Source organism: Heterodontus francisci, chromosome 2 (assembly GCF_036365525.1).
Source record: "Heterodontus francisci isolate sHetFra1 chromosome 2, sHetFra1.hap1, whole genome shotgun sequence".
NCBI classification, from domain to species: Eukaryota; Metazoa; Chordata; class Chondrichthyes; order Heterodontiformes; family Heterodontidae; genus Heterodontus; species Heterodontus francisci.
Window position 1 is genome coordinate 221,673,419 of NC_090372.1, and position 25,183 is coordinate 221,698,601.

Genomic DNA, 25,183 nt, shown 5'->3' on the forward strand with positions numbered 1-25,183 from the left:
GTTAAAATGGGGGAGTGTTACAATGAGGGAGTGTTACAATGAGGGAGTGATACAATGTGGGAGTGTTACAATGAAGGAGTGTTACAATGAGGGAGTGTTACAATTTGGGAGTGTTACAATGTGGGAGTGTTGCAATGTGGGAGTGTTACAATGAAGGAGGGTTACAATGGGGGAGGGTTACAATGTGGGAGGGTTACAATGTGGGAGTGTTACAATGTGGGAATGTTACAATGTGGGAGGGTTACAATGTGGGAGTGTTACAATGTGGGAGGGTTACAATTTGGGAGTGTTACAATGAGGGAGTGTTACAATGTGTGAGTGTAACAATGTGGGAGTGTAACAATGAGGGAAGGTTACAATGGGGGAAGGTTACAATGGGGGAAGGTTACAATGGGCCAGTTTACAATGGGGAGAGGGTTACATTGAGGGAGTGTTACATTGAGGGAGTGTTACAATGAGGGAGTGTTACAATGAGGGAGTGTTACAATGAGGGAGTGTTACAATGAGGGAGTGTTACAATGGGAGAGGGTTACAATGGGGGAATTTACAATGGGGGAATTTACAATGGGGGGAGGGTTACATTGAGGGAGTGTTACAATGGGGGCAGTGTTACCATGAGGGAGTGTTACAATGGGGGAGTGTTACAATGGGGGAGTGTTACAATGGGGGAGGGTTACATTGAGGGAGTGTTACAATGTGGGAGTGTTACAATGGGGGAGGGTTACATTGAGGGAGTGTTACAATGTGGGAGTGTTACAATGAGGGCAGTGTTACAATGAGAGAGTGTCACAATGAGGGAGTGTCACAATGAGGGAGTGTCTCAATGGGGGAGGGTTACATTGAGGGAGTGTTACAATGAGGGAGTGTTACAATGAGGGAGTGTTACAATGGGGGGAGTGTTACAATGGGGGCAGTGTTACAATGAGGGAGTGTTACATTGAGGGAGTGTTACAATGAGGGAGTGTTACAATGAGGGAGTGTTACAATGAGGGAGTGTTACAATGTGGGAGTGTTACAATGGGGGAGGGTAACAATGTGGGAGTGTTACAATGGGGGAGGGTTACAATGGGGGAGGGTTACAATGGGGGAGGTTTACAATGTGGGTGTGTTACAATGGGGTAGTGTTAAAATGGGGGAGTGTTAAAATGGGGGAGTGTTACAATGAGGGAGTGTTACAATGAGGGAGTGTTACAATGAGGGAGTGATACAATGTGGGAGTGTTACAATGAAGGAGTGTTACAATGAGGGAGTGTTACAATGGGGGAGGGTTACAATGTGGGAGGGTTACAATGTGGGAGTGTTACAATGTGGGAGTGTTACAATGTGGGAGGGTTACAATGTGGGAGTGTTACAATGTGGGAGGGTTACAATTTGGGAGTGTTACAATGAGGGAGTGTTACAATGTGTGAGTGTAACAATGTGGGAGTGTAACAATGAGGGAAGGTTACAATGGGGGAAGGTTACAATGGGGGAAGGTTACAATGGGCCAGTTTACAATGGGGAGAGGGTTACATTGAGGGAGTGTTACATTGAGGGAGTGTTACAATGAGGGAGTGTTACAATGAGGGAGTGTTACAATGAGGGAGTGTTACAATGGGAGAGGGTTACAATGGGGGAATTTACAATGGGGGAATTTACAATGGGGGGAGGGTTACATTGAGGGAGTGTTACAATGGGGGCAGTGTTACCATGAGGGAGTGTTACAATGGGGGAGTGTTACAATGGGGGAGGGTTACATTGAGGGAGTGTTACAATGTGGGAGTGTTACAATGGGGGAGGGTTACATTGAGGGAGTGTTACAATGTGGGAGTGTTACAATGAGGGCAGTGTTACAATGAGGGAGTGTCACAATGAGGGAGTGTCACAATGAGGGAGTGTCTCAATGGGGGAGGGTTACATTGAGGGAGTGTTACAATGAGGGAGTGTTACAATGAGGGAGTGTTACAATGGGGGGAGTGTTACAATGGGGGCAGTGTTACAATGAGGGAGTGTTACATTGAGGGAGTGTTACAATGAGGGAGTGTTACAATGAGGGAGTGTTACAATGAGGGAGTGTTACAATGAGGGAGTGTTACAATGGGGGAGTGTTACAATGAGGGAGTGTTACAATGAGGGAGTGTTACAATGAGGGAGTGTTACAATGGGGGAGTGTTACAATGGGGGAGGGTTACATTGAGGGAGTGTTACAATGTGGGAGTGTTACAATGAGGGGAGTGTTACAATGAGGGGAGTGTTACAATGAGGGGAGTGTTACATGGGGGAGGGTTACAATGAGGGAGTGTTACATTGAGGGAGTGTTACAATGAGGGGAGTGTTACAATGAGGGCAGTGTTACAATGAGGGAGTGTCACAATGGGGGAGGGTTACATTGAGGGAGTGTTACAATGAGGGAGTGTTACAATGGGGGGAGTGTTACAATGGGGGCAGTGTTACAATGAGGGAGTGTTACAATGAGGGGAGTGTTACATTGAGGGAGTGTTACAATGAGGGAGTGTTACAATGAGGGAGTGTTACAATGGGGGGAGTGTTACAATGGGGGAGTGTTACAATGGGGGAGTGTTACAATGGGGGAAGGTTACAATGGGGGGAGGGTTCCATTGAGGGAGCGTTACAATGAGGGGAGTGTTACAATGGGGGCAGTGTTACAATGAGGGAGTCTCACAATGGGGGAGGGTTACATTGAGGGAGTGTTACAATGAGGGAGTGTTACAATGAGGGAGTGTTACAATGGGGGGAGTGTTACAATGGGCGCAGTGTTAAAATGAGGGAGTGTTACATGGGGGAGTGTTACATGGGGGAGTGTTACATGGGGGAGTGTTACATGGGGGAGTGTTACATGGGGGAGTGTTACAATGAGGGAGTGTTACAATGAGGGAGTGTTACAATGAGGGGTTTGTTACAATGGGGGCAGTGTTACAATGGGGGCAGTGTTACAATGAGGGAGTGTTACATGGGGGAGGGTTACATTGAGGGAGTGTTACATTGAGGGAGTGTTACATTGAGGGTGTTACAATGAGGGAGTGTGACAATGAGGGCAGTGTTACAATGAGGGCAGTGTTACAATGAGGGAGTGTCACAATGGGGGAGGGTTACATTGAGGGAGTGTTACAATGAGGGAGTGTTACAATGGGGGCAGTGTTACAATGAGGGGGTGTTACATGGGGGAGGGTTACATTGAGGGAGTGTTACAATGAGGGAGTGTTACAGTGGGGGAGTGTTACAATGGGGGAGTGTTACAATGGGGGAGTGTTACAATGGGGGAGTGTTACAATGGGGGAGTGTTACAATGGGGGAGTGTTACAGTGGGGGAGTGTTACAATGTGGGAGTGTTACAGTGGGGGAGTGTTACAATGTGGGAGTGTTACAATGGGGGGAGTGTTACAATGGGGGGAGTGTTACAATGGGGGCAGTGTTACAATGAGGGAGTGTTACATGGGGGAGGGTTACATTGAGGGAGTGTTACAATGGGGGGAGTGTTACAATGAGGGAGTGTTACAATGTGGGAGTGTTACAATGGGGGAAGGTTACAATGGGGGGAGGGTTCCATTGAGGGAGTGTTACAATGAGGGAGTGTTACAATGGGGGCAGTGTTACAATGAGGGGGTGTTACATGGGGGAGGGTTACATTGAGGGAGTGTTACAATGAGGGAGTGTTACAGTGGGGGAGTGTTACAATGGGGGAGTGTTACAATGGGGGAGTGTTACAATGGGGGAGTGTTACAATGGGGGGAGTGTTACAATGGGGGGAGTGTTACAATGGGGGCAGTGTTACAATGAGGGAGTGTTACATGGGGGAGGGTTACATTGAGGGAGTGTTACAATGGGGGGAGTGTTACAATGGGGGCAGTGTTACAATGAGGGAGTGTTACATGGGGTAGGGTTACATGAGGGAGTGTTCCAATGAGGGAGTGTTCCAATGAGGGAGTGTTCCAATGAGGGAGTGTTCCAATGAGGGAGTGTTCCAATGGGGGCGTGTTACGATGGGGCAGTGTTACAATGAGGGAGTGTTACAATGAGGGAGTGTTACAATGAGGGAGTGTTACATGGGGGAGGGTTACATTGAGGGAGTGTTACATTGAGGGAGTGTTACAATGTGTGAGTGTAACAATGTGGGAGTGTTACAATGTGGGAGTGTTACAATGTGGGAGTGTTACAATGTGGGAGTGTTACAATGTGGGAGTGTTACAATGTGGGAGGGTTACAATTTGGGAGTGTTACAATTTGGGAGTGTTACAATGTGGGAGGGTTACAATGTGTGAGTGCAACAATGTGGGAGTGCTACAATGAGGGAGTGTTACAATGTGTGAGTGTAACAATGTGGGAGGGTTACAATGTGGGAGGGTTACAATGTGGGAGGGTTACAATGTGGGAGGGTTACAATGTGGGAGGGTTACAATGTGGAAGCGATACAATGGGGGAGGGTTACAATGTGGGAGTGTAACAATGTGGGAGTGTAACAATGTGGGAGTGTTACAATGTGGGAGTGTTACAATGTGGGAGTGTTACAATGTGGGAGTGTTACAATGTGGGAGTGTTACAATGTGGGAGTGTTAAAATGTGGGAGTGTAACAATGTGGGAGTGTTACAATGTGGGAGTGTTACAATGTGGGAGTGTTACATGGGGGAGGGTTACATTGAGGGAGTGTTACAATGGGGGGAGTGTTACAATGAGGGAGTGTTACAATGTGGGAGTGTTACAATGGGGGGAGTGTTACGATGGGGGCAGTGTTACAATGTGGGAGTGTTACAATGGGGGGAGTCTTACAATGTGGGAGTGTTACAATGAGGGAGTGTTACAATGGGGGGAGTGTTACAATGGGGGCAGTGTTACAATGTGGGAGTGTTACAATGAGGGAGTGTTACAATGTGGGAGTGTTACAATGTGGGAGTGTTACAATGGGGGGAGTGTTACAATGGGGGGAGTGTTACAATGGGGGCAGTGTTACAATGTGGGAGTGTTACAATGAGGGAGTGTTACAATGTGGGAGTGTTACAATGTGGGAGTGTTACAATGAGGGAGGGTTACAATGTGGGAGGGTTACAATGTGGGAGTGTTACAATGTGGAGGGTTACAATTTGGGAGCGTTACAATGAGGGAGCGTTACAATGAGGGAGTGTTACAATTGGGGAATGTAACAATGGGGGAGTGTTACAATGAGGGAGGGTTACAATGTGGGAGTGTTACAATGGGGGAATGTTACAATGGGGGAGTGTTACAATGAGGGAGGGTTACAATGTGGGAGTGTTACAATGTGGGAGGGTTACAATTTCGGAGTGTTACAATGAGGGAGTGTTACAATGGGGGTGTGTTACAATGGGGGAGTGTTACAATGGGGGAGTGTTACAATGGGGGAGTGTTACAATGTGGGAGTGCTACAATGGGGGAATGTTACAATGGGGGAGTGTTGCAATGGGGGAGTGTTGCAATGGGGGAGTGTTACAATGGGGGAGGGTTACAATGGGGGAGGGTTACAATGTGGGAGGGTTACAATGTGGGAGTGTTACAATGTGGGAGGGTTACAATGGGGGAGTGTTACAATGGGGGAGTGTTACAATGTGGGAGTGTTACAATGGGGGAGGGTAACAATGTGGGAGTGTTACAATGGGGGAGGGTTACAATGGGGGAGGGTTACAATGGGGGAGGTTTACAATGTGGGTGTGTTACAATGGGGTAGTGTTAAAATGGGGGAGTGTTAAAATGGGGGAGTGTTACAATTTGGGAGTGTTACAATGTGGGAGTGTTGCAATGTGGGAGTGTTACAATGAAGGAGGGTTACAATGGGGGAGGGTTACAATGTGGGAGGGTTACAATGTGGGAGTGTTACAATGTGGGAGTGTTACAATGTGGGAGGGTTACAATGTGGGAGTGTTACAATGTGGGAGGGTTACAATGTGGGAGTGTTACAATGTGGGAGTGTTACAATGAGGGAGTGTTACAATGAGGGAGTGTTACAATGAGGGAGTGTTACAATGTGTGAGTGTAACAATGAGGGAAGGTTACAATGGGGGAAGGTTACAATGGGGGAAGGTTACAATGGGCCAGTTTACAATGGGGAGAGGGTTACATTGAGGGAGTGTTACATTGAGGGAGTGTTACAATGAGGGAGTGTTACAATGAGGGAGTGTTACAATGAGGGAGTGTTACAATGGGAGAGGGTTACAATGGGGGAATTTACAATGGGGGAATTTACAATGGGGGGAGGGTTACATTGAGGGAGTGTTACAATGGGGGCAGTGTTACCATGAGGGAGTGTTACAATGGGGGAGTGTTACAATGGGGGAGTGTTACAATGGGGGAGGGTTACAATGTGGGAGTGTTACAATGGGAGAGGGTTACAATGGGGGAATTTACAATGGGGGAATTTACAATGGGGGGAGGGTTACATTGAGGGAGTGTTACAATGGGGGCAGTGTTACCATGAGGGAGTGTTACAATGGGGGAGTGTTACAATGGGGGAGTGTTACAATGGGGGAGTGTTACAATGGGGGAGGGTTACAATGTGGGAGTGTTACAATGTGGGAGTGTTACAATGGGGGAGTGTTACAATGTGGGAGTGTTACAATGTGGGAGTGTTACAGTGGGGGAGTGTTACAGTGGGGGAGTGTTACAGTGGGGGAGTGTTACAGTGGGGGAGTGTTACAATGTGGGAGTGTTACAATGTGGGTGTGTTACAATGGGGGAGTGTTACAATGGGGGAGTGTTACAATGGGGAAGTGTTACAATGTGGGAGTGTTGCAATGCGGGAGTGTTACAGTGGGGGAGGGTTACAATGGGGGAGGGTTACAATGTGGGAGTGTTACAATGTGTGAGTGTTACAGTGGGGGAGTGTTACAATGTGGGAGTGTTACAATGTGGGAGTGTTACAGTGGGGGAGTGTTACAATGTGGGAGTGTTACAATGTGGGAGTGTTACAATGAGGGAGGGTTACAATGTGGGAGGGTTACAATTTGGGAGTGTTACAATGGGGGAGTGTTACAATGAGGGAGGGTTACAATGTGGGAGTGTTACAATGTGGGATGGTTACAATTTGGGAGTGTTACAATGAGGGAGTGTTACAATGAGGGAGTGTAACAATGAGGGAGTGTTACAATGAGGGAGTGTTACAATGTGGGAGTGTTACAATGTGGGAGTGTTACAATGTGGGAGTGTTACAATGAGGGAGTGTTACAATGTGGGAGTGTTACAATGTGGGAGTGTTACAATGAGGGAGGGTTACAATGTGGGAGGGTTACAATGTGGGAGTGTTACAATGTGGGAGGGTTACAATTTGGGAGCGTTACAATGAGGGAGCGTTACAATGAGGGAGTGTTACAATTGGGGAATGTAACAATGGGGGAGTGTTACAATGAGGGAGGGTTACAATGTGGGAGTGTTACAATGTGGGAGTGTTACAATGTGGGAGTGTTACAATGTGGGAGTGTTACAATGTGGGAGGGTTACAATTTGGGAGTGTTACAATTTGGGAGTGTTACAATGTGGGAGGGTTACAATGTGTGAGTGCAACAATGTGGGAGTGCTACAATGAGGGAGTGTTACAATGTGTGAGTGTAACAATGTGGGAGGGTTACAATGTGGGAGGGTTACAATGTGGGAGGGTTACAATGTGGGAGGGTTACAATGTGGAAGCGATACAATGGGGGAGGGTTACAATGTGGGAGTGTAACAATGTGGGAGTGTAACAATGTGGGAGTGTAACAATGTGGGAGTGTTACAATGTGGGAGTGTTACAATGTGGGAGTGTTACAATGTGGGAGTGTTACAATGTGGGAGTGTTAAAATGTGGGAGTGTAACAATGTGGGAGTGTTACAATGTGGGAGTGTTACAATGTGGGAGTGTTACATGGGGGAGGATTACATTGAGGGAGTGTTACAATGGGGGGAGTGTTACAATGAGGGAGTGTTACAATGTGGGAGTGTTACAATGGGGGGAGTGTTACGATGGGGGCAGTGTTACAATGTGGGAGTGTTACAATGGGGGGAGTCTTACAATGTGGGAGTGTTACAATGAGGGAGTGTTACAATGGGGGGAGTGTTACAATGGGGGCAGTGTTACAATGTGGGAGTGTTACAATGAGGGAGTGTTACAATGTGGGAGTGTTACAATGTGGGAGTGTTACAATGAGGGAGTGTTACAATGGGGGGAGTGTTACAATGGGGGCAGTGTTACAATGTGGGAGTGTTACAATGTGGGAGTGTTACAATGAGGGAGTGTTACAATGTGGGAGTGTTACAATGTGGGAGTGTTACAATGAGGGAGGGTTACAATGTGGGAGGGTTACAATGTGGGAGTGTTACAATGTGGAGGGTTACAATTTGGGAGCGTTACAATGAGGGAGCGTTACAATGAGGGAGTGTTACAATTGGGGAATGTAACAATGGGGGAGTGTTACAATGAGGGAGGGTTACAATGTGGGAGTGTTACAATGGGGGAATGTTACAATGGGGGAGTGTTACATTGAGGGAGTGTTACAATGGGGGGAGTGTTACAATGAGGGAGTGTTACAATGTGGGAGTGTTACAATGGGGGGAGTGTTACGATGGGGGCAGTGTTACAATGTGGGAGTGTTACAATGGGGGGAGTCTTACAATGTGGGAGTGTTACAATGAGGGAGTGTTACAATGGGGGGAGTGTTACAATGGGGGCAGTGTTACAATGTGGGAGTGTTACAATGAGGGAGTGTTACAATGTGGGAGTGTTACAATGTGGGAGTGTTACAATGAGGGAGTGTTACAATGGGGGGAGTGTTACAATGGGGGCAGTGTTACAATGTGGGAGTGTTACAATGAGGGAGTGTTACAATGTGGGAGTGTTACAATGTGGGAGTGTTACAATGAGGGAGGGTTACAATGTGGGAGGGTTACAATGTGGGAGTGTTACAATGTGGAGGGTTACAATTTGGGAGCGTTACAATGAGGGAGCGTTACAATGAGGGAGTGTTACAATTGGGGAATGTAACAATGGGGGAGTGTTACAATGAGGGAGGGTTACAATGTGGGAGTGTTACAATGGGGGAATGTTACAATGGGGGAGTGTTACAATGAGGGAGGGTTACAATGTGGGAGTGTTACAATGTGGGAGGGTTACAATTTCGGAGTGTTACAATGAGGGAGTGTTACAATGGGGGTGTGTTACAATGGGGGAGTGTTACAATGGGGGAGTGTTACAATGGGGGAGTGTTACAATGTGGGAGTGCTACAATGGGGGAATGTTACAATGGGGGAGTGTTGCAATGGGGGAGTGTTGCAATGGGGGAGTGTTACAATGGGGGAGGGTTACAATGGGGGAGGGTTACAATGTGGGAGGGTTACAATGTGGGAGTGTTACAATGTGGGAGGGTTACAATGGGGGAGTGTTACAATGGGGGAGTGTTACAATGTGGGAGTGTTACAATGGGGGAGGGTAACAATGTGGGAGTGTTACAATGGGGGAGGGTTACAATGGGGGAGGGTTACAATGGGGGAGGTTTACAATGTGGGTGTGTTACAATGGGGTAGTGTTAAAATGGGGGAGTGTTAAAATGGGGGAGTGTTACAATTTGGGAGTGTTACAATGTGGGAGTGTTGCAATGTGGGAGTGTTACAATGAAGGAGGGTTACAATGGGGGAGGGTTACAATGTGGGAGGGTTACAATGTGGGAGTGTTACAATGTGGGAGTGTTACAATGTGGGAGGGTTACAATGTGGGAGTGTTACAATGTGGGAGGGTTACAATGTGGGAGTGTTACAATGTGGGAGTGTTACAATGAGGGAGTGTTACAATGAGGGAGTGTTACAATGAGGGAGTGTTACAATGTGTGAGTGTAACAATGAGGGAAGGTTACAATGGGGGAAGGTTACAATGGGGGAAGGTTACAATGGGCCAGTTTACAATGGGGAGAGGGTTACATTGAGGGAGTGTTACATTGAGGGAGTGTTACAATGAGGGAGTGTTACAATGAGGGAGTGTTACAATGAGGGAGTGTTACAATGGGAGAGGGTTACAATGGGGGAATTTACAATGGGGGAATTTACAATGGGGGGAGGGTTACATTGAGGGAGTGTTACAATGGGGGCAGTGTTACCATGAGGGAGTGTTACAATGGGGGAGTGTTACAATGGGGGAGTGTTACAATGGGGGAGGGTTACAATGTGGGAGTGTTACAATGGGAGAGGGTTACAATGGGGGAATTTACAATGGGGGAATTTACAATGGGGGGAGGGTTACATTGAGGGAGTGTTACAATGGGGGCAGTGTTACCATGAGGGAGTGTTACAATGGGGGAGTGTTACAATGGGGGAGTGTTACAATGGGGGAGGGTTACAATGTGGGAGTGTTACAATGTGGGAGTGTTACAATGGGGGAGTGTTACAATGGGGGAGGGTTACAATGTGGGAGTGTTACAATGTGGGAGTGTTACAGTGGGGGAGTGTTACAGTGGGGGAGTGTTACAGTGGGGGAGTGTTACAATGTGGGAGTGTTACAATGTGGGTGTGTTACAATGGGGGAGTGTTACAATGGGGGAGTGTTACAATGGGGAAGTGTTACAATGTGGGAGTGTTGCAATGCGGGAGTGTTACAGTGGGGGAGGGTTACAATGGGGGAGGGTTACAATGGGGGAGGGTTACAATGTGGGAGTGTTACAATGTGTGAGTGTTACAGTGGGGGAGTGTTACAATGTGGGAGTGTTACAATGTGGGAGTGTTACAGTGGGGGAGTGTTACAATGTGGGAGTGTTACAATGTGGGAGTGTTACAATGAGGGAGGGTTACAATGTGGGAGGGTTACAATTTGGGAGTGTTACAATGGGGGAGTGTTACAATGAGGGAGGGTTACAATGTGGGAGTGTTACAATGTGGGATGGTTACAATTTGGGAGTGTTACAATGAGGGAGTGTTACAATGAGGGAGTGTAACAATGAGGGAGTGTTACAATGAGGGAGTGTTACAATGTGGGAGTGTTACAATGTGGGAGTGTTACAATGAGGGAGTGTTACAATGTGGGAGTGTTACAATGTGGGAGTGTTACAATGAGGGAGGGTTACAATGTGGGAGGGTTACAATGTGGGAGTGTTACAATGTGGGAGGGTTACAATTTGGGAGCGTTACAATGAGGGAGCGTTACAATGAGGGAGTGTTACAATTGGGGAATGTAACAATGGGGGAGTGTTACAATGAGGGAGGGTTACAATGTGGGAGTGTTACAATGGGGGTATGTTACAATGGGGGAGTGTTACAATGAGGGAGGTTTACAATGTGGGAGTGTTACAATGTGGGAGGGTTACAATTTCGGAGTGTTACAATGAGGGAGTGTTACAATGGGGGTGTGTTACAATGGGGGAGTGTTACAATGGGGGAGTGTTACAATGGGGGAATGTTACAATGTGGGAGTGCTACAATGGGGGAATGTTACAATGGGGGAGTGTTGCAATGGGGGAGTGTTGCAATGGGGGAGTGTTACAATGGGGGAGGGTTACAATGGGGGAGGGTTACAATGTGGGAGGGTTACAATGTGGGAGTGTTACAATGTGGGAGGGTTACAATTTAGGAGTGTTACAATGGGGGAGTGTTACAATGTGGGAGTGTTACAATGGGGGAGGGTAACAATGGGGGAGTGTTACAGTGGGGGAGTGTTACAGTGGGGGAGTGTTACAATGTGGGAGTGTTACAATGTGGGAGTGTTACAATGTGGGAGTGTTACAATGGGGGAGTGTTACAATGGGGGAGTGTTACAATGGGGGAGTGTTACAATGGGGGAGTGTTACAATGGGGAAGTGTTACAATGTGGGAGTGTTACAATGCGGGAGTGTTACAGTGGGGGAGGGTTACAATGGGGGAGGGTTACAATGTGGGAGTGTTACAATGTGTGAGTGTTACAGTGGGGGAGTGTTACAATGTGGGAGTGTTACAATGTGGGAGTGTTACAGTGGGGGAGTGTTACAATGTGGGAGTGTTACAATGTGGGAGTGTTACAATGAGGGAGGGTTACAATGTGGGAGGGTTACAATTTGGGAGTGTTACAATGGGGGAGTGTTACAATGAGGGAGGGTTACAATGTGGGAGTGTTACAATGTGGGATGGTTACAATTTGGGAGTGTTACAATGAGGGAGTGTTACAATGAGGGAGTGTTACAATGAGGGAGTGTTACAATGAGGGAGTGTAACAATGAGGGAGTGTTACAATGAGGGAGTGTTACAATGAGGGAGTGTTACAATGAGGGAGTGTTACAATGTGGGAGTGTTACAATGTGGGAGTGTTACAATGAGGGAGTGTTACAATGTGGGAGTGTTACAATGTGGGAGTGTTACAATGAGGGAGGGTTACAATGTGGGAGGGTTACAATGTGGGAGTGTTACAATGTGGGAGGGTTACAATTTGGGAGCGTTACAATGAGGGAGCGTTACAATGAGGGAGCGTTACAATTGGGGAATGTAACAATGGGGGAGTGTTACAATGAGGGAGGGTTACAATGTGGGAGTGTTACAATGGGGGCATGTTACAATGGGGGAGTGTTACAATGAGGGAGGGTTACAATGTGGGAGTGTTACAATGTGGGAGGGTTACAATTTCGGAGTGTTACAATGAGGGAGTGTTACAATGGGGGTGTGTTACAATGGGGGAGTGTTACAATGGGGGAGTGTTACAATGGGGGAGTGTTACAATGGGGGAGTGTTACAATGGGGGAGTGTTGCAATGGGGGAGTGTTGCAATGGGGGAGTGTTGCAATGGGGGAGTGTTGCAATGGGGGAGGGTTACAATGGGGGAGGGTTACAATGTGGGAGGGTTACAATGTGGGAGTGTTACAATGTGGGAGGGTTACAATTTAGGAGTGTTACAATGGGGGAGTGTTACAATGTGGGAGTGTTACAATGGGGGAGGGTAACAATGTGGGAGTGTTACAATGGGGGAGGGTTACAATGGGGGAGGGTTACAATGGGGGAGGTTTACAATGTGGGTGTGTTACAATGGGGTAGTGTTAAAATGGGGGAGTGTTAAAATGGGGGAGTGTTACAATGGGGGAGTGTTACAATGGGGGAGGGTTACATTGAGGGAGTGTTACAATGTGGGAGTGTTACAATGGGGGAGGGTTACATTGAGGGAGTGTTACAATGTGGGAGTGTTACAATGTGGGAGTGTTACAATGAGGGCAGTGTTACAATGAGGGAGTGTCACAATGAGGGAGTGTCACAATGAGGGAGTGTCTCAATGGGGGAGGGTTACATTGAGGGAGTGTTACAATGAGGGAGTGTTACAATGAGGGAGTGTTACAATGGGGGGAGTGTTACAATGGGGGCAGTGTTACAATGAGGGAGTGTTACATTGAGGGAGTGTTACAATGAGGGAGTGTTACAATGAGGGAGTGTTACAATGAGGGAGTGTTACAATGTGGGAGTGTTACAATGGGGGAGGGTAACAATGTGGGAGTGTTACAATGGGGGAGGGTTACAATGGGGGAGGATTACAATGGGGGAGGTTTACAATGTGGGTGTGTTACAATGGGGTAGTGTTAAAATGGGGGAGTGTTAAAATGGGGGAGTGTTACAATGAGGGAGTGTTACAATGAGGGAGTGATACAATGTGGGAGTGTTACAATGAAGGAGTGTTACAATGAGGGAGTGTTACAATGAGGGAGTGTTACAATGAGGGAGTGTTACAATTTGGGAGTGTTACAATGTGGGAGTGTTGCAATGTGGGAGTGTTACAATGAAGGAGGGTTACAATGGGGGAGGGTTACAATGTGGGAGGGTTACAATGTGGGAGTGTTACAATGTGGGAGTGTTACAATGTGGGAGGGTTACAATGTGGGAGTGTTACAATGTGGGAGGGTTACAATTTGGGAGTGTTACAATGAGGGAGTGTTACAATGTGTGAGTGTAACAATGGGGGAAGGTTACAATGGGGGAAGGTTACAATGGGCCAGTTTACAATGGGGAGAGTGTTACATTGAGGGAGTGTTACATTGAGGGAGTGTTACATTGAGGGAGTGTTACAATGAGGGAGTGTTACAATGAGGGAGTGTTACAATGAGGGAGTGTTACAATGGGAGAGGGTTACAATGGGGGAATTTACAATGGGGGGAGGGTTACATTGAGGGAGTGTTACAATGGGGGCAGTGTTACCATGAGGGAGTGTTACAATGGGGGAGTGTTACAATGGGGGAGGGTTACATTGAGGGAGTGTTACAATGTGGGAGTGTTACAATGGGGGAGGGTTACATTGAGGGAGTGTTACAATGTGGGAGTGTTACAATGAGGGCAGTGTTACAATGAGGGAGTGTCACAATGAGGGAGTGTCACAATGAGGGAGTGTCACAATGAGGGAGTGTCACAATGAGGGAGTGTCTCAATGGGGGAGGGTTACATTGAGGGAGTGTTACAATGAGGGAGTGTTACAATGAGGGAGTGTTACAATGGGGGGAGTGTTACAATGGGGGCAGTGTTACAATGAGGGAGTGTTACAATGAGGGAGTGTTACATTGAGGGAGTGTTACAATGAGGGAGTGTTACAATGAGGGAGTGTTACAATGAGGGAGTGTTACAATGAGGGAGTGTTACAATGGGGGAGTGTTACAATGGGGGAGTGTTACAATGGGGGAGGGTTACATTGAGGGAGTGTTACAATGTGGGAGTGTTACAATGAGGGGAGTGTTACAATGAGGGGAGTGTTACAATGAGGGAGTGTCACAATGGGGGAGGGTTACATTGAGGGAGTGTTACAATGAGGGAGTGTCACAATGGGGGAGGGTTACATTGAGGGAGTGTTACAATGAGGGAGTGTTACAATGGGGGGAGTGTTACAATGGGGGCAGTGTTACAATGAGGGAGTGTTACAATGAGGGGAGTGTTACATTGAGGGAGTGTTACAATGAGGGAGTGTTACAATGAGGGAGTGTTACAATGGGGGGAGTGTTACAATGGGGGGAGTGTTACAATGAGGGAGTGTTACAATAGGGGAAGGTTACAATGGGGGGAGGGTTCCATTGAGGGAGCGTTACAATGAGGGGAGTGTTACAATGGGGGCAGTGTTACAATGAGGGAGTCTCACAATGGGGGAGGGTTACATTGAGGGAGTGTTACAATGAGGGAGTGTTACAATGGGGGGAGTGTTACAATGGGCGCAGTGTTAAAATGAGGGAGTGTTACATTGAGGGAGTGTTACATTGAGGGAGTGTTACATTGAGGGAGTGTTACAATGTGGGAGTGTAACAATGTGGGAGTGTTACAATGTGGGAGTGTTACAATGTGGGAGGGTTACAATTTGGGAGTGTTACAATTTGGGAGTGTTACAATGTGGGAGGGTTACAATGTGTGAGTGCAACAATGTGTGAGTGCAACAATGTGGGAGTGTTACAATGTGGGAGTGTTACAATGTGTGAGTGTAACAATGTGGGAGGGTTACAATGTGGGAGGGTTACAATGTGGGAGGGTTACAATGTGGGAGGGTTACAATGTGGAAGCGATACAATGGGGGAGGGTTACAATGTGGGAGTGTAACAATGTGGGAGTGTAACAATGTGGGAGTGTAACAATGTGGGAGTGTTACAATGTGGGAGTGTTACAATGTGGGAGTGTTACAATGTGGGAGTGTAACAATGTGGGAGTGTAACAATGTGGGAGTGTTACAATGTGGGAGTGTTACAATGTGGGAGTGTTACAATGTGGGAGTGTTACAATGTGGGAGTGTTAAAATGTGGGAGTGTTAAAATGTGGGAGTGTAACAATGTGGGAGTGTAACAATGTGGGAGTGTTACAATGTGGGAGTGTTACATGGGGGAGGGTTACATTGAGGGAGTGTTACAATGGGGGGAGTGTTACAATGAGGGAGTGTTACAATGTGGGAGTGTTACAATGGGGGGAGTGTTACGATGGGGGCAGTGTTACAATGTGGGAGTGTTACAATGGGGGGAGTCTTACAATGTGGGAGTGTTACAATGAGGGAGTGTTACAATGGGGGGAGTGTTACAATGGGGGCAGTGTTACAATGAGGGAGTGTTACATGGGGGAGGGTTACATTGAGGGAGTGTTACAATGGGGGGAGTGTTACAATGGGGGGAGTGTTACAATGGGGGGAGTGTTACAATGTGGGAGTGTTACAATGGGGGGAGTGTTACGATGGGGGCAGTGTTACAATGTGGGAGTGTTACAATGTGGGAGTGTTACAATGGGGGGAGTGTTACAATGTGGGAGTGTTACAATGGGGGGAGTGTTACAATGGGGGCAGTGTTACAATGAGGGAGTGTTACATGGGGGAGGGTTACATGAGGGAGTGTTACAATGAGGGAGTGTTCCAATGGGGGCGTGTTACGTTGGGGCAGTGTTACAATGAGGGAGTGTTACAATGAGGGAGTGTTACATGGGGGAGGGTTACATTGAGGGAGTGTTACATTGAGGGAGTGTTACATTGAGGGAGTGTTACATTGAGGGAGTGTTACAATGAGGGAGTGTTACAATGAGGGAGTGTTACAATGAGGGAGTGTTACAATGGGAGCAGTGTTACAATGAGGGAGTGTTACGATGAGGGAGTGTTACGATGGGGGAGTGTTACAATGGGGGCAGTGTTACAATGAGGGATTGTTACATGGGGGAGGGTTTCATGAGGGAGTGTTACAATGAGGGAGTGTTCCAATGAGGGAGTGTTACAATGGGGGCGTGTTACGATGGGGGAGTGTTACATGGGGGAGGGTTACATTGAGGGAGTGTTACAATGAGGGAGTGTTACAATGAGGGAGTGTTCCAATGGGGGGAGTGTTACGATGGGGGAGTATTACGATGAGGGAGTGTTACATGGGGGGAGTGTTACAATGGGGGCAGTGTCACAATGAGGGAGTGTTACGATGGGGGAGTGTTACGATGGGGGAGTGTTACGATGAGGGAGTGTTACGATGGGGGAGTATTACGATGAGGGAGTGTTACATGGGGGGAGTGTTACATGGGGGGAGTGTTACAATGGGGGCAGTGTTACATTGAGGGAGTGTTACATTGAGGGAGTGTTACATTGAGGGAGTGTTACGATGAGGGAGTGTTACAATGGGGGGAGTGTTACAATGGGGGGAGTGTTACAATGAGGGAGTGTTACAATGAGGGAGTGTTACAATGAGGGAGTGTTCCAATGGGGGCGTGTTACGTTGGGGCAGTGTTACAATGAGGGAGTGTTACATTGAGGGAGTGTTACAATGAGGGAGTGTTACAATGAGGGAGTGTTACAATGAGGGAGTGTTACAATGAGGGAGTGTTACAATGGGAGCAGTGTTACAATGAGGGAGTGTTACGATGAGGGAGTGTTACGATGGGGGAGTGTTACAATGGGGGCAGTGTTACAATGAGGGATTGTTACATGGGGGAGGGTTTCATGAGGGAGTGTTACAATGAGGGAGTGTTACAATGGGGGAGTGTTACGATGGGGGAGTGTTACAATGAGGGAGTGTTACAATGAGGGAGTGTTACGATGGGGGAGTGTTACAATGGGGGCAGTGTTACAATGAGGGAGTGTTACGATGGGGGAGTGTTACAATGAGGGAGTGTTACAATGAGGGAGTGTTACAATGGGGGGAGTGTTACGATGAGGGAGTGTTACGATGGTGGAGTGTTACAATGGGGGCAGTGTTACAATGAGGGAGTGTTACGATGAGGGAGTGTTACAATGGGGGCAGTGTTACAATGGGGGAGTGTTACGATGGGGGCAGTGTTACAATGAGGGAGTGTTACAATGAGGGAGTGTTACAATGAGGGAGTGTTACAATGAGGGAGTGTTACAATGAGGGAGTGTTACAATGGGGGGAGTGTTACAATGGGGGAGTATTACGATGAGGGAGTGTTACAATGGGGGCAGTGTTACAATGAGGGAGTGTTACGATGGGGGAGTGTTACAATGGGGGCGTGTTACAATGGGGGAGTGTTACAATGGGGGCAGTGTTACAATGGGGGCAGTGTTACAATGAGGGAGTGTTACAATGGGGGAGTATTACGATGAGGGAGTGTTACAATGGGGGCAGTGTTACAATGAGGGAGTGTTACGATGGGGGAGTGTTACAATGGGGGCAGTGTTACAATGGGGGAGTGTTACAATGAGGGAGTGTTACAATGGGGGAGTGTTACAATGGGGGCGTGTTACAATGGGGGAGTATTACGATGAGGGAGTGTTACAATGGGGGCAGTGTTACAATGAGGGAGTGTTACGATGAGGGAGTGTTACAATGGGGGAGTATTACGATGAGGGAGTGTTACAATGGGGGCAGTGTTACAATGAGGGAGTGTTACGATGGGGGAGTGTTACGATGAGGGAGTGTTACGATGGGGGAGTGTTACGATGAGGGAGTATTATGATGAGGGTTTGATACATTGGGGGTGTGTTAGACTGAGGGTTTGTTCGACTGAGGGAGGATCGCATGTGGGTTTGTTATAACCGGGAGCAGAGAGATGACAGTGGGCAGAAATTTCCTGAGAAATTCCTGGATTTCTGCAGTTCAGATAAAGACATTCCGGGAATTCAGTCTGGCCGTTTCTCTGGGTTTCTGCTTTAGGCCAATGGGTAAGAGTCCTGAGAATGTTCCGGAGATGATCTTTGAACATTACCTGCTTCTGATAATACTCCACGCCCTTCTGGTAACCCTTCACTTTACAACAGAGGTCCCCAAGCTTCTCGTAGAGTCTCATTCTCCAGCGGTGGTTGTCAAGAGGAATCTTTGACAGAGCCTCCTGCAGCTCAACTCCCTTCACAGCTGATAAGGGAAAATACGGACAATTCAGTCAGCATTTACAAACAGTCAGCCTTTATCATCTAACAGATCATGGTCACACTGAATTACAGACCAGGATAGAACAGATCAAGAACCATGATACTGGAATACTGGCCGAGGTTTATTGCTCATCCCTAGTTTTCCTGAAACTGGAGTCACTAACCAGCTTAAGTCAACTCGAACCCTAAACCTAACCCTTCCCTAAAGGTCATAAGTGAACCGGTTGGGATATGGGGAAAGAGGAGGGGAGTGAGACTAATTGGATCACTCTACCACAGAGCCGGGACAGGCACGAAGGGCCGAATGGCCTCCAGTAATGAATGATTCAATGATTCATTGTCAGCCGATGATATTAACAGATTTCAGCCTCTGCCATGCTGGAACATGAACTGAGGAGATCTTGTAAACTCAGTCAGCATCAGCACGAGGTCACTGATCAATTAGTTACAGTTGGTGGACGAGATGGTGAGAGAGAGGAATGATGGACAGAGATAACACACAATGCGAAATAACGAGCAGACTAAGAAGGAGGCTGCAACAACAGCAAGTCTTATAATGGCGAGCATTACAGTTACAGAGACAGAGGAAATTTAACCTACTGCCCCGCTCTCTCCCCATAGTCCTGTATCAATTACAAACTAATCCCACTGCCCGCTCTATTCCCATTGCCCTGTATCAATCCCCAAACTAATCCCACTGTCCCGCTCTCTCCCCATTGCCCTGTATCAATCCCCAAACTAATCCCACTGTCCCGCTCTCTCCCCATTGCCCTGTATCAATCCCCAAACTAATCCCACTGTCCCGTTGTCTCCCCATTGCCCTGTATCAATCCCCAAACTAATCCCACTGCCCCGCTCTCTCCCCATTGCCCTGTATCAATCCCCAAACTAATCCCACTGCCCCACTCTCTCCCCATTGCCCTGTATCAATCCCAAACTAATCCCACTGTCCCGCTCTCTCCCCATTGCCCTGTATCAATCCCCAAACTAATCCCACTGTCCCGCTCTCTCCCCATTGCCCTGTATCAATCCCCAAACTAATCCCACTGTCCCGTTGTCTCCCCATTGCCCTGTATCAATCACAAACTAATCCCACTGCCCCCCTCTCTCCCCATAGTCCTGTATCAATCCCAAACTAATCCCAGTGCCCCGCTCTCTCCCCAGAGTCCTGTATCAATCACAAACTAATCCCACTGCCCCCCTCTCTCCCCATAGTCCTGTATCAATCCCAAACTAATCCCACTGCCCCGCTCTCTCCCCAGAGTCCTGTATCAATCCCAAACTAATCCCACTGCCCCAATCTCTCCCCATAGTCCTGTATCAATCCCAAACTAATCCCACTGCCCCAATCTCTCCCCACAGCCCTGTATCAATCACAAACTAATCCCACTGCCCTGCTCTCTCCGCATAGCCCTGAATCAATCCCAAACTAATCCCACTGCCCCAATCTCTCCCCATAGTCCTGTATCAATCACAAACTAATCCCACTGCCCTGCTCTCTCCGCATAGCCCTGAATCAATCCCAAACTAATCCCACTGCCCCGCTCTCTCCCCAGAGTCCTGTATCAATCACAAACTAATCCCACTGCCCCCTCTCTCCCCATAGTCCTGTATCAATCCCAAACTAATCCCACTGCCCCGCTCTCTCCCCAGAGTCCTGTATCAATCCCAAACTAATCCCACTGCCCCAATCTCTCCCCATAGTCCTGTATCAATCCCAAACTAATCCCACTGCCCCAATCTCTCCCCATAGCCCTGTATCAATCACAAACTAATCCCACTGCCCTGCTCTCTCCGCATAGCCCTGAATCAATCCCAAACTAATCCCACTGCCCCGCTCTCTCCCCAGAGTCCTGTATCAATCACAAACTAATCCCACTGCCCCCCTCTCTCCCCATAGTCCTGTATCAATCCCAAACTAATCCCACTGCCCCGCTCTCTCCCCAGAGTCCTGTATCAATCCCAAACTAATCCCACTGCCCCAATCTCTCCCCATAGCCCTGAATCAATCCCAAACTAATCCCACTGCCCCAATCTCTCCCCATAGTCCTGTATCAATCCCCAAACTAATCCCACTGTCCCGTTGTCTCCCCATAGCCCTGAATCAATCCCAAACTAATCCCACTGCCCCGCTCTCTCCCCATAGTCCTGTATCAATCCCAAACTAATCCCACTGCCCCAATCTCTCCCCATAGTCCTGTATCAATCCCAAACTAATCCCACTGCCCCGCTCTCTCCCCATAGTCCTGTATCAATCACAAACCAATCCCACTGCCCTGCTCTCTCCCCATTGCCCAGTATCAATCCCCAAACTAATCCCACTGCCCTGCTCTCTCCCCATAGTCCTGTATCAATCCCCAAACTAATGCCACTGCCCAAATCTCTCCCCATAGTCCTGTATCAATCCCAAACTAATTCCACTGCCCAAATCTCTCCCCATCGCACTGTATCAATCCCCAAACTAATCCCACTGCCCCACTCTCTCCCCATAGTCCTGTATCAATCCCAAACTAATCCCACTGCCCCGCTCTCTCCCCATAGTCCTGTATCAATCCCAAACTAATTCCACTGCCCCGCTCTCTCCCCATAGTCCTGTATCAATCCCAAACTAATTCCACTGCCCCACTCTCTCCCCATAGTCCTGTATCAATCCCCAAACTAATCCCACTGCCCCGCTCTCTCCCCATTGCCCTGTATCAATCCCCAAACTAATCCCACTGCCCCACTCTCTCCCCATAGTCCTGTATCAATCCCAAACTAATCCCACTGCCCCGCTCTCTCCCCATAGTCCTGTATCAATCCCAAACTAATTCCACTGCCCCGCTCTCTCCCCATAGTCCTGTATCAATCCCAAACTAATTCCACTGCCCCACTCTCTCCCCATAGTCCTGTATCAATCCCAAACTAATTCCACTGCCCCACTCTCTCCCCATAGTCCTGTATCAATCCCCAAACTAATCCCACTGCCCCGCTCTCTCCCCATTGCCCTGTATCAATCCCCAAACTAATCCCACTGCCCCACTCTCTCCCCATAGTCCTGTATCAATCCCAAACTAATCCCACTGCCCCGCTCTCTCCCCATAGTCCTGTATCAATCCCAAACTAATTCCACTGCCCCGCTCTCTCCCCATAGTCCTGTATCAATCCCAAACTAATTCCACTGCCCCACTCTCTCCCCATAGTCCTGTATCAATCCCAAACTAATCCCACTGCCCCGCTCTCTCCCCATAGTCCTGTATCAATCCCAAACTAATTCCACTGCCCCGCTCTCTCCCCATAGTCCTGTATCAATCCCAAACTAATCCCACTGCCCCGCTCTCTCCCCAAAGTCCTGTATCAATCCCAAACTAATTCCACTGCCCCACTCTCTCCCCATAGTCCTGTATCAATCCCAAACTAATCCCACTGCCCCAATCTCTCCCCATAGTCCTGTATCAATCCCAAACTAATTCCACTGCCCAAATCTCTCCCCATCGCACTGTATCAATCCCCAAACTAATCCCACTGCCCCGCTCTCTCCCCATTGCCCTGTATCAATCCCCAAACTAATCCCACTGCCCCGCTCTCTCCCCATTGCCCTGTATCAATCCCCAAACTAATCCCACTGCCCCACTCTCTCCCCATAGTCCTGTATCAATCCCAAACTAAACCCACTGCCCCGCTCTCTCCCCATAGCCCTGTATCAATCCCCAAACTAATCCCACTGCCCCAATCTTTCCCCATAGTCCTGTATCAATCCCAAACTAATCCCACTGCCCAAATCTCTCCCCATAGTCCTGTATCAATCCCAAACTAATCCCACTGCCCCACTCTCTCCCCATAGTCCTGTATCAATCCCAAACTAATCCCACTGCCCTGCTCTCTCCCCATAGTCCTGTATCAATCCCAAACAAATCCCACTGCCCCACTCTCTCCCCATAGTCCTGTATCAATCCCAAACTAATCCCACTGCCCCACTCTCTCCCCATAGTCCTGTATCAATCCCAAAGTAATCCCACTGCCCCTCTCTCTCCCCATAGTCCTGTATCAATCCCAAACTAATCCCATTGCCCCGCTATCTCCCCATAGTCCTGTATCAATCCCAAACTAATCCCACTGCCCTACTCTCTCCCCATAGTCCTGTATCAATCCCAAACTAATCCCACTGCCCCACTCTCTCCCCATAGCCCTGTATCAATCCCAAACTAATCCCACTGCCCCACTCTCTCCCCATAGTCCTGTATCAATCCCAAACTAATCCCACTGCCCCGCTATCTCCCCATAGTCCTGTATCAATCACAAGCTAATCCCACTACCCCACTCTCTCCCCATAGTCCTGTATCAATCCCAAACTAATCCCACTGCCCCTCTCTCTCCCCATAGTCCTGTATCAATCCCAAACTAATCCCACTGCCCCACTCTCTCCCCATAGTCCTGTATCAATCCCAAACTAATCCCACTGCCCCACTCTCTCCCCATAGTCCTGTATCAATCCCAAACTAATCCCACTGCCCCACTCTCTCCCCATAGTCCTGTATCAATCCCAAACTAATCCCACTGCCCCGCTATCTCCCCATAGTCCTGTATCAATCACAAGCTAATCCCACTGCCCCGCTCTCTCCCCATAGCCCTGTATCAATCCCAAACTAATCCCACTGCCCGACTCTCTCCCGATAGCCCTGTATCAATCCCAAACTAATCCCACTGCCCCACTCTCTCCCCATAGTCCTGTATCAATCACAAACTAATCCCACTGCCCCACTCTCTCCCCATAGCCCTGTATCAATTTCAAACTAATCCCACTGCCCCACTCTCTCCCCATAGCCCTGTATCAATTTCAAACTAATCCCACTGCCCCACTCTCTCCCCATAGTCCTGTATCAATTACAAACTAATCCCACTGCCCGCTCTATTCCCATTGCCCTGTATCAATCCCCAAACTAATCCCACTGTCCCGCTCTCTCCCCATTGCCCTATATCAATCCCCAAACTAATCCCACTGTCCCGTTGTCTCCCCATTGCCCTGTATCAATCCCCAAACTAATCCCACTGCCCCGCTCTCTCCCCATAGCCCTGTATCAATCCCAAACTAATCCCACTGTCCCGCTCTCTCCCCATTGCCCTGTATCAATCCCCAAACTAATCCCACTGCCCCACTCTCTCCCCATAGTCCTGTATCAATCACAAACTAATCCCACTGCCCCCCTCTCTCCCCAGAGTCCTGTATCAATCCCAAACTAATCCCACTGCCCCGCTCTCTCCCCAGAGTCCTGTATCAATCACAAACTAATCCCACTGCCCCCCTCTCTCCCCATAGTCCTGTATCAATCCCAAACTAATCCCACTGCCCCGCTCTCTCCCCAGAGTCCTGTATCAATCCCAAACTAATCCCACTGCCCCAATCTCTCCCCATAGTCCTGTATCAATCACAAACTAATCCCACTGCCCCACTCTCTCCCCATAGTCCTGTATCAATCCCAAACTAATCCCACTGCCCCGCTCTCTCCCCAGAGTCCTGTATCAATCCCAAACTAATCCCACTGCCCCAATCTCTCCCCATAGTCCTGTATCAATCCCAAACTAATCCCACTGCCCCAATCTCTCCCCATAGCCCTGTATCAATCACAAACTAATCCCACTGCCCTGCTCTCTCCGCATAGCCCTGAATCAATCCCAAACTAATCCCACTGCCCCAATCTCTCCCCATAGTCCTGTATCAATCCCCAAACTAATCCCACTGTCCCGTTGTCTCCCCATAGCACTGAATCAATCCCAAACTAATCCCACTGCCCCGCTCTCTCCCCATAGTCCTGTATCAATCACAAACTAATCCCACTGCCCTGCTCTCTCCGCATAGCCCTGTATCAATCCCAAACTAATCCCACTGCCCCAATCTCTCCCCATAGTCCTGTATCAATCCCAAACTAATCCCACTGCCCCGCTCTCTCCCCATAGTCCTGTATCAATCACAAACCAATCCCACTGCCCTGCTCTCTCCCCATTGCCCAGTATCAATCCCCAAACTAATCCCACTGCCCTGCTCTCTCCCCATAGTCCTGTATCAATCTCAAACTAATCCCACTGCCCCAATCTCTCCCCATAGTCCTGGATCAATCCCCAAACTAATCCCACTGCCCAAATCTCTCCCCATAGTCCTGTATCAATCCCAAACTAATCCCACTGCCCAAATCTCTCCCCATCGCTCTGTATCAATCCCCAAACTAATCCCACTGCCCCACTCTCTCCACATAGTCCTGTATCAATCCCAAACAAATCCCACTGCCCCGCTCTCGCCCCATAGCGCTGTATCAATCCCAAACTAATCCCACTGCCCCACTCTCTCCCCATAGTCCTGTATCAATCCCCAAACTAATCCCACTGCCCCGCTCTCTCCCCATTGCCCTGTATCAATCCCCAAACTAATCCCACTGCCCCGCTCTCTCCCCATAGTCCTGTATCAATCCCAAACTAATCCCACTGCCCCACTCTCT

General features: G+C 48.4%; 1 protein-coding gene across 4 annotated transcripts in view; it reads right to left on the reverse strand.

Annotated features, from left to right (window-relative positions):
- The window catches only part of LOC137351620 (tonsoku-like protein), a 321,657-nt gene that overhangs the window by 108,117 nt on the left and 188,357 nt on the right, over positions 1–25,183 (reverse strand). For all 4 annotated transcript variants that reach the window (XM_068016251.1, XM_068016241.1, XM_068016243.1 and 1 more), the window contains exon 8: positions 18,551–18,696. In XM_068016251.1, the coding sequence (XP_067872352.1) occupies positions 18,551–18,696 (146 nt within the window). The remainder of the gene's footprint in view (positions 1–18,550; positions 18,697–25,183) is intronic.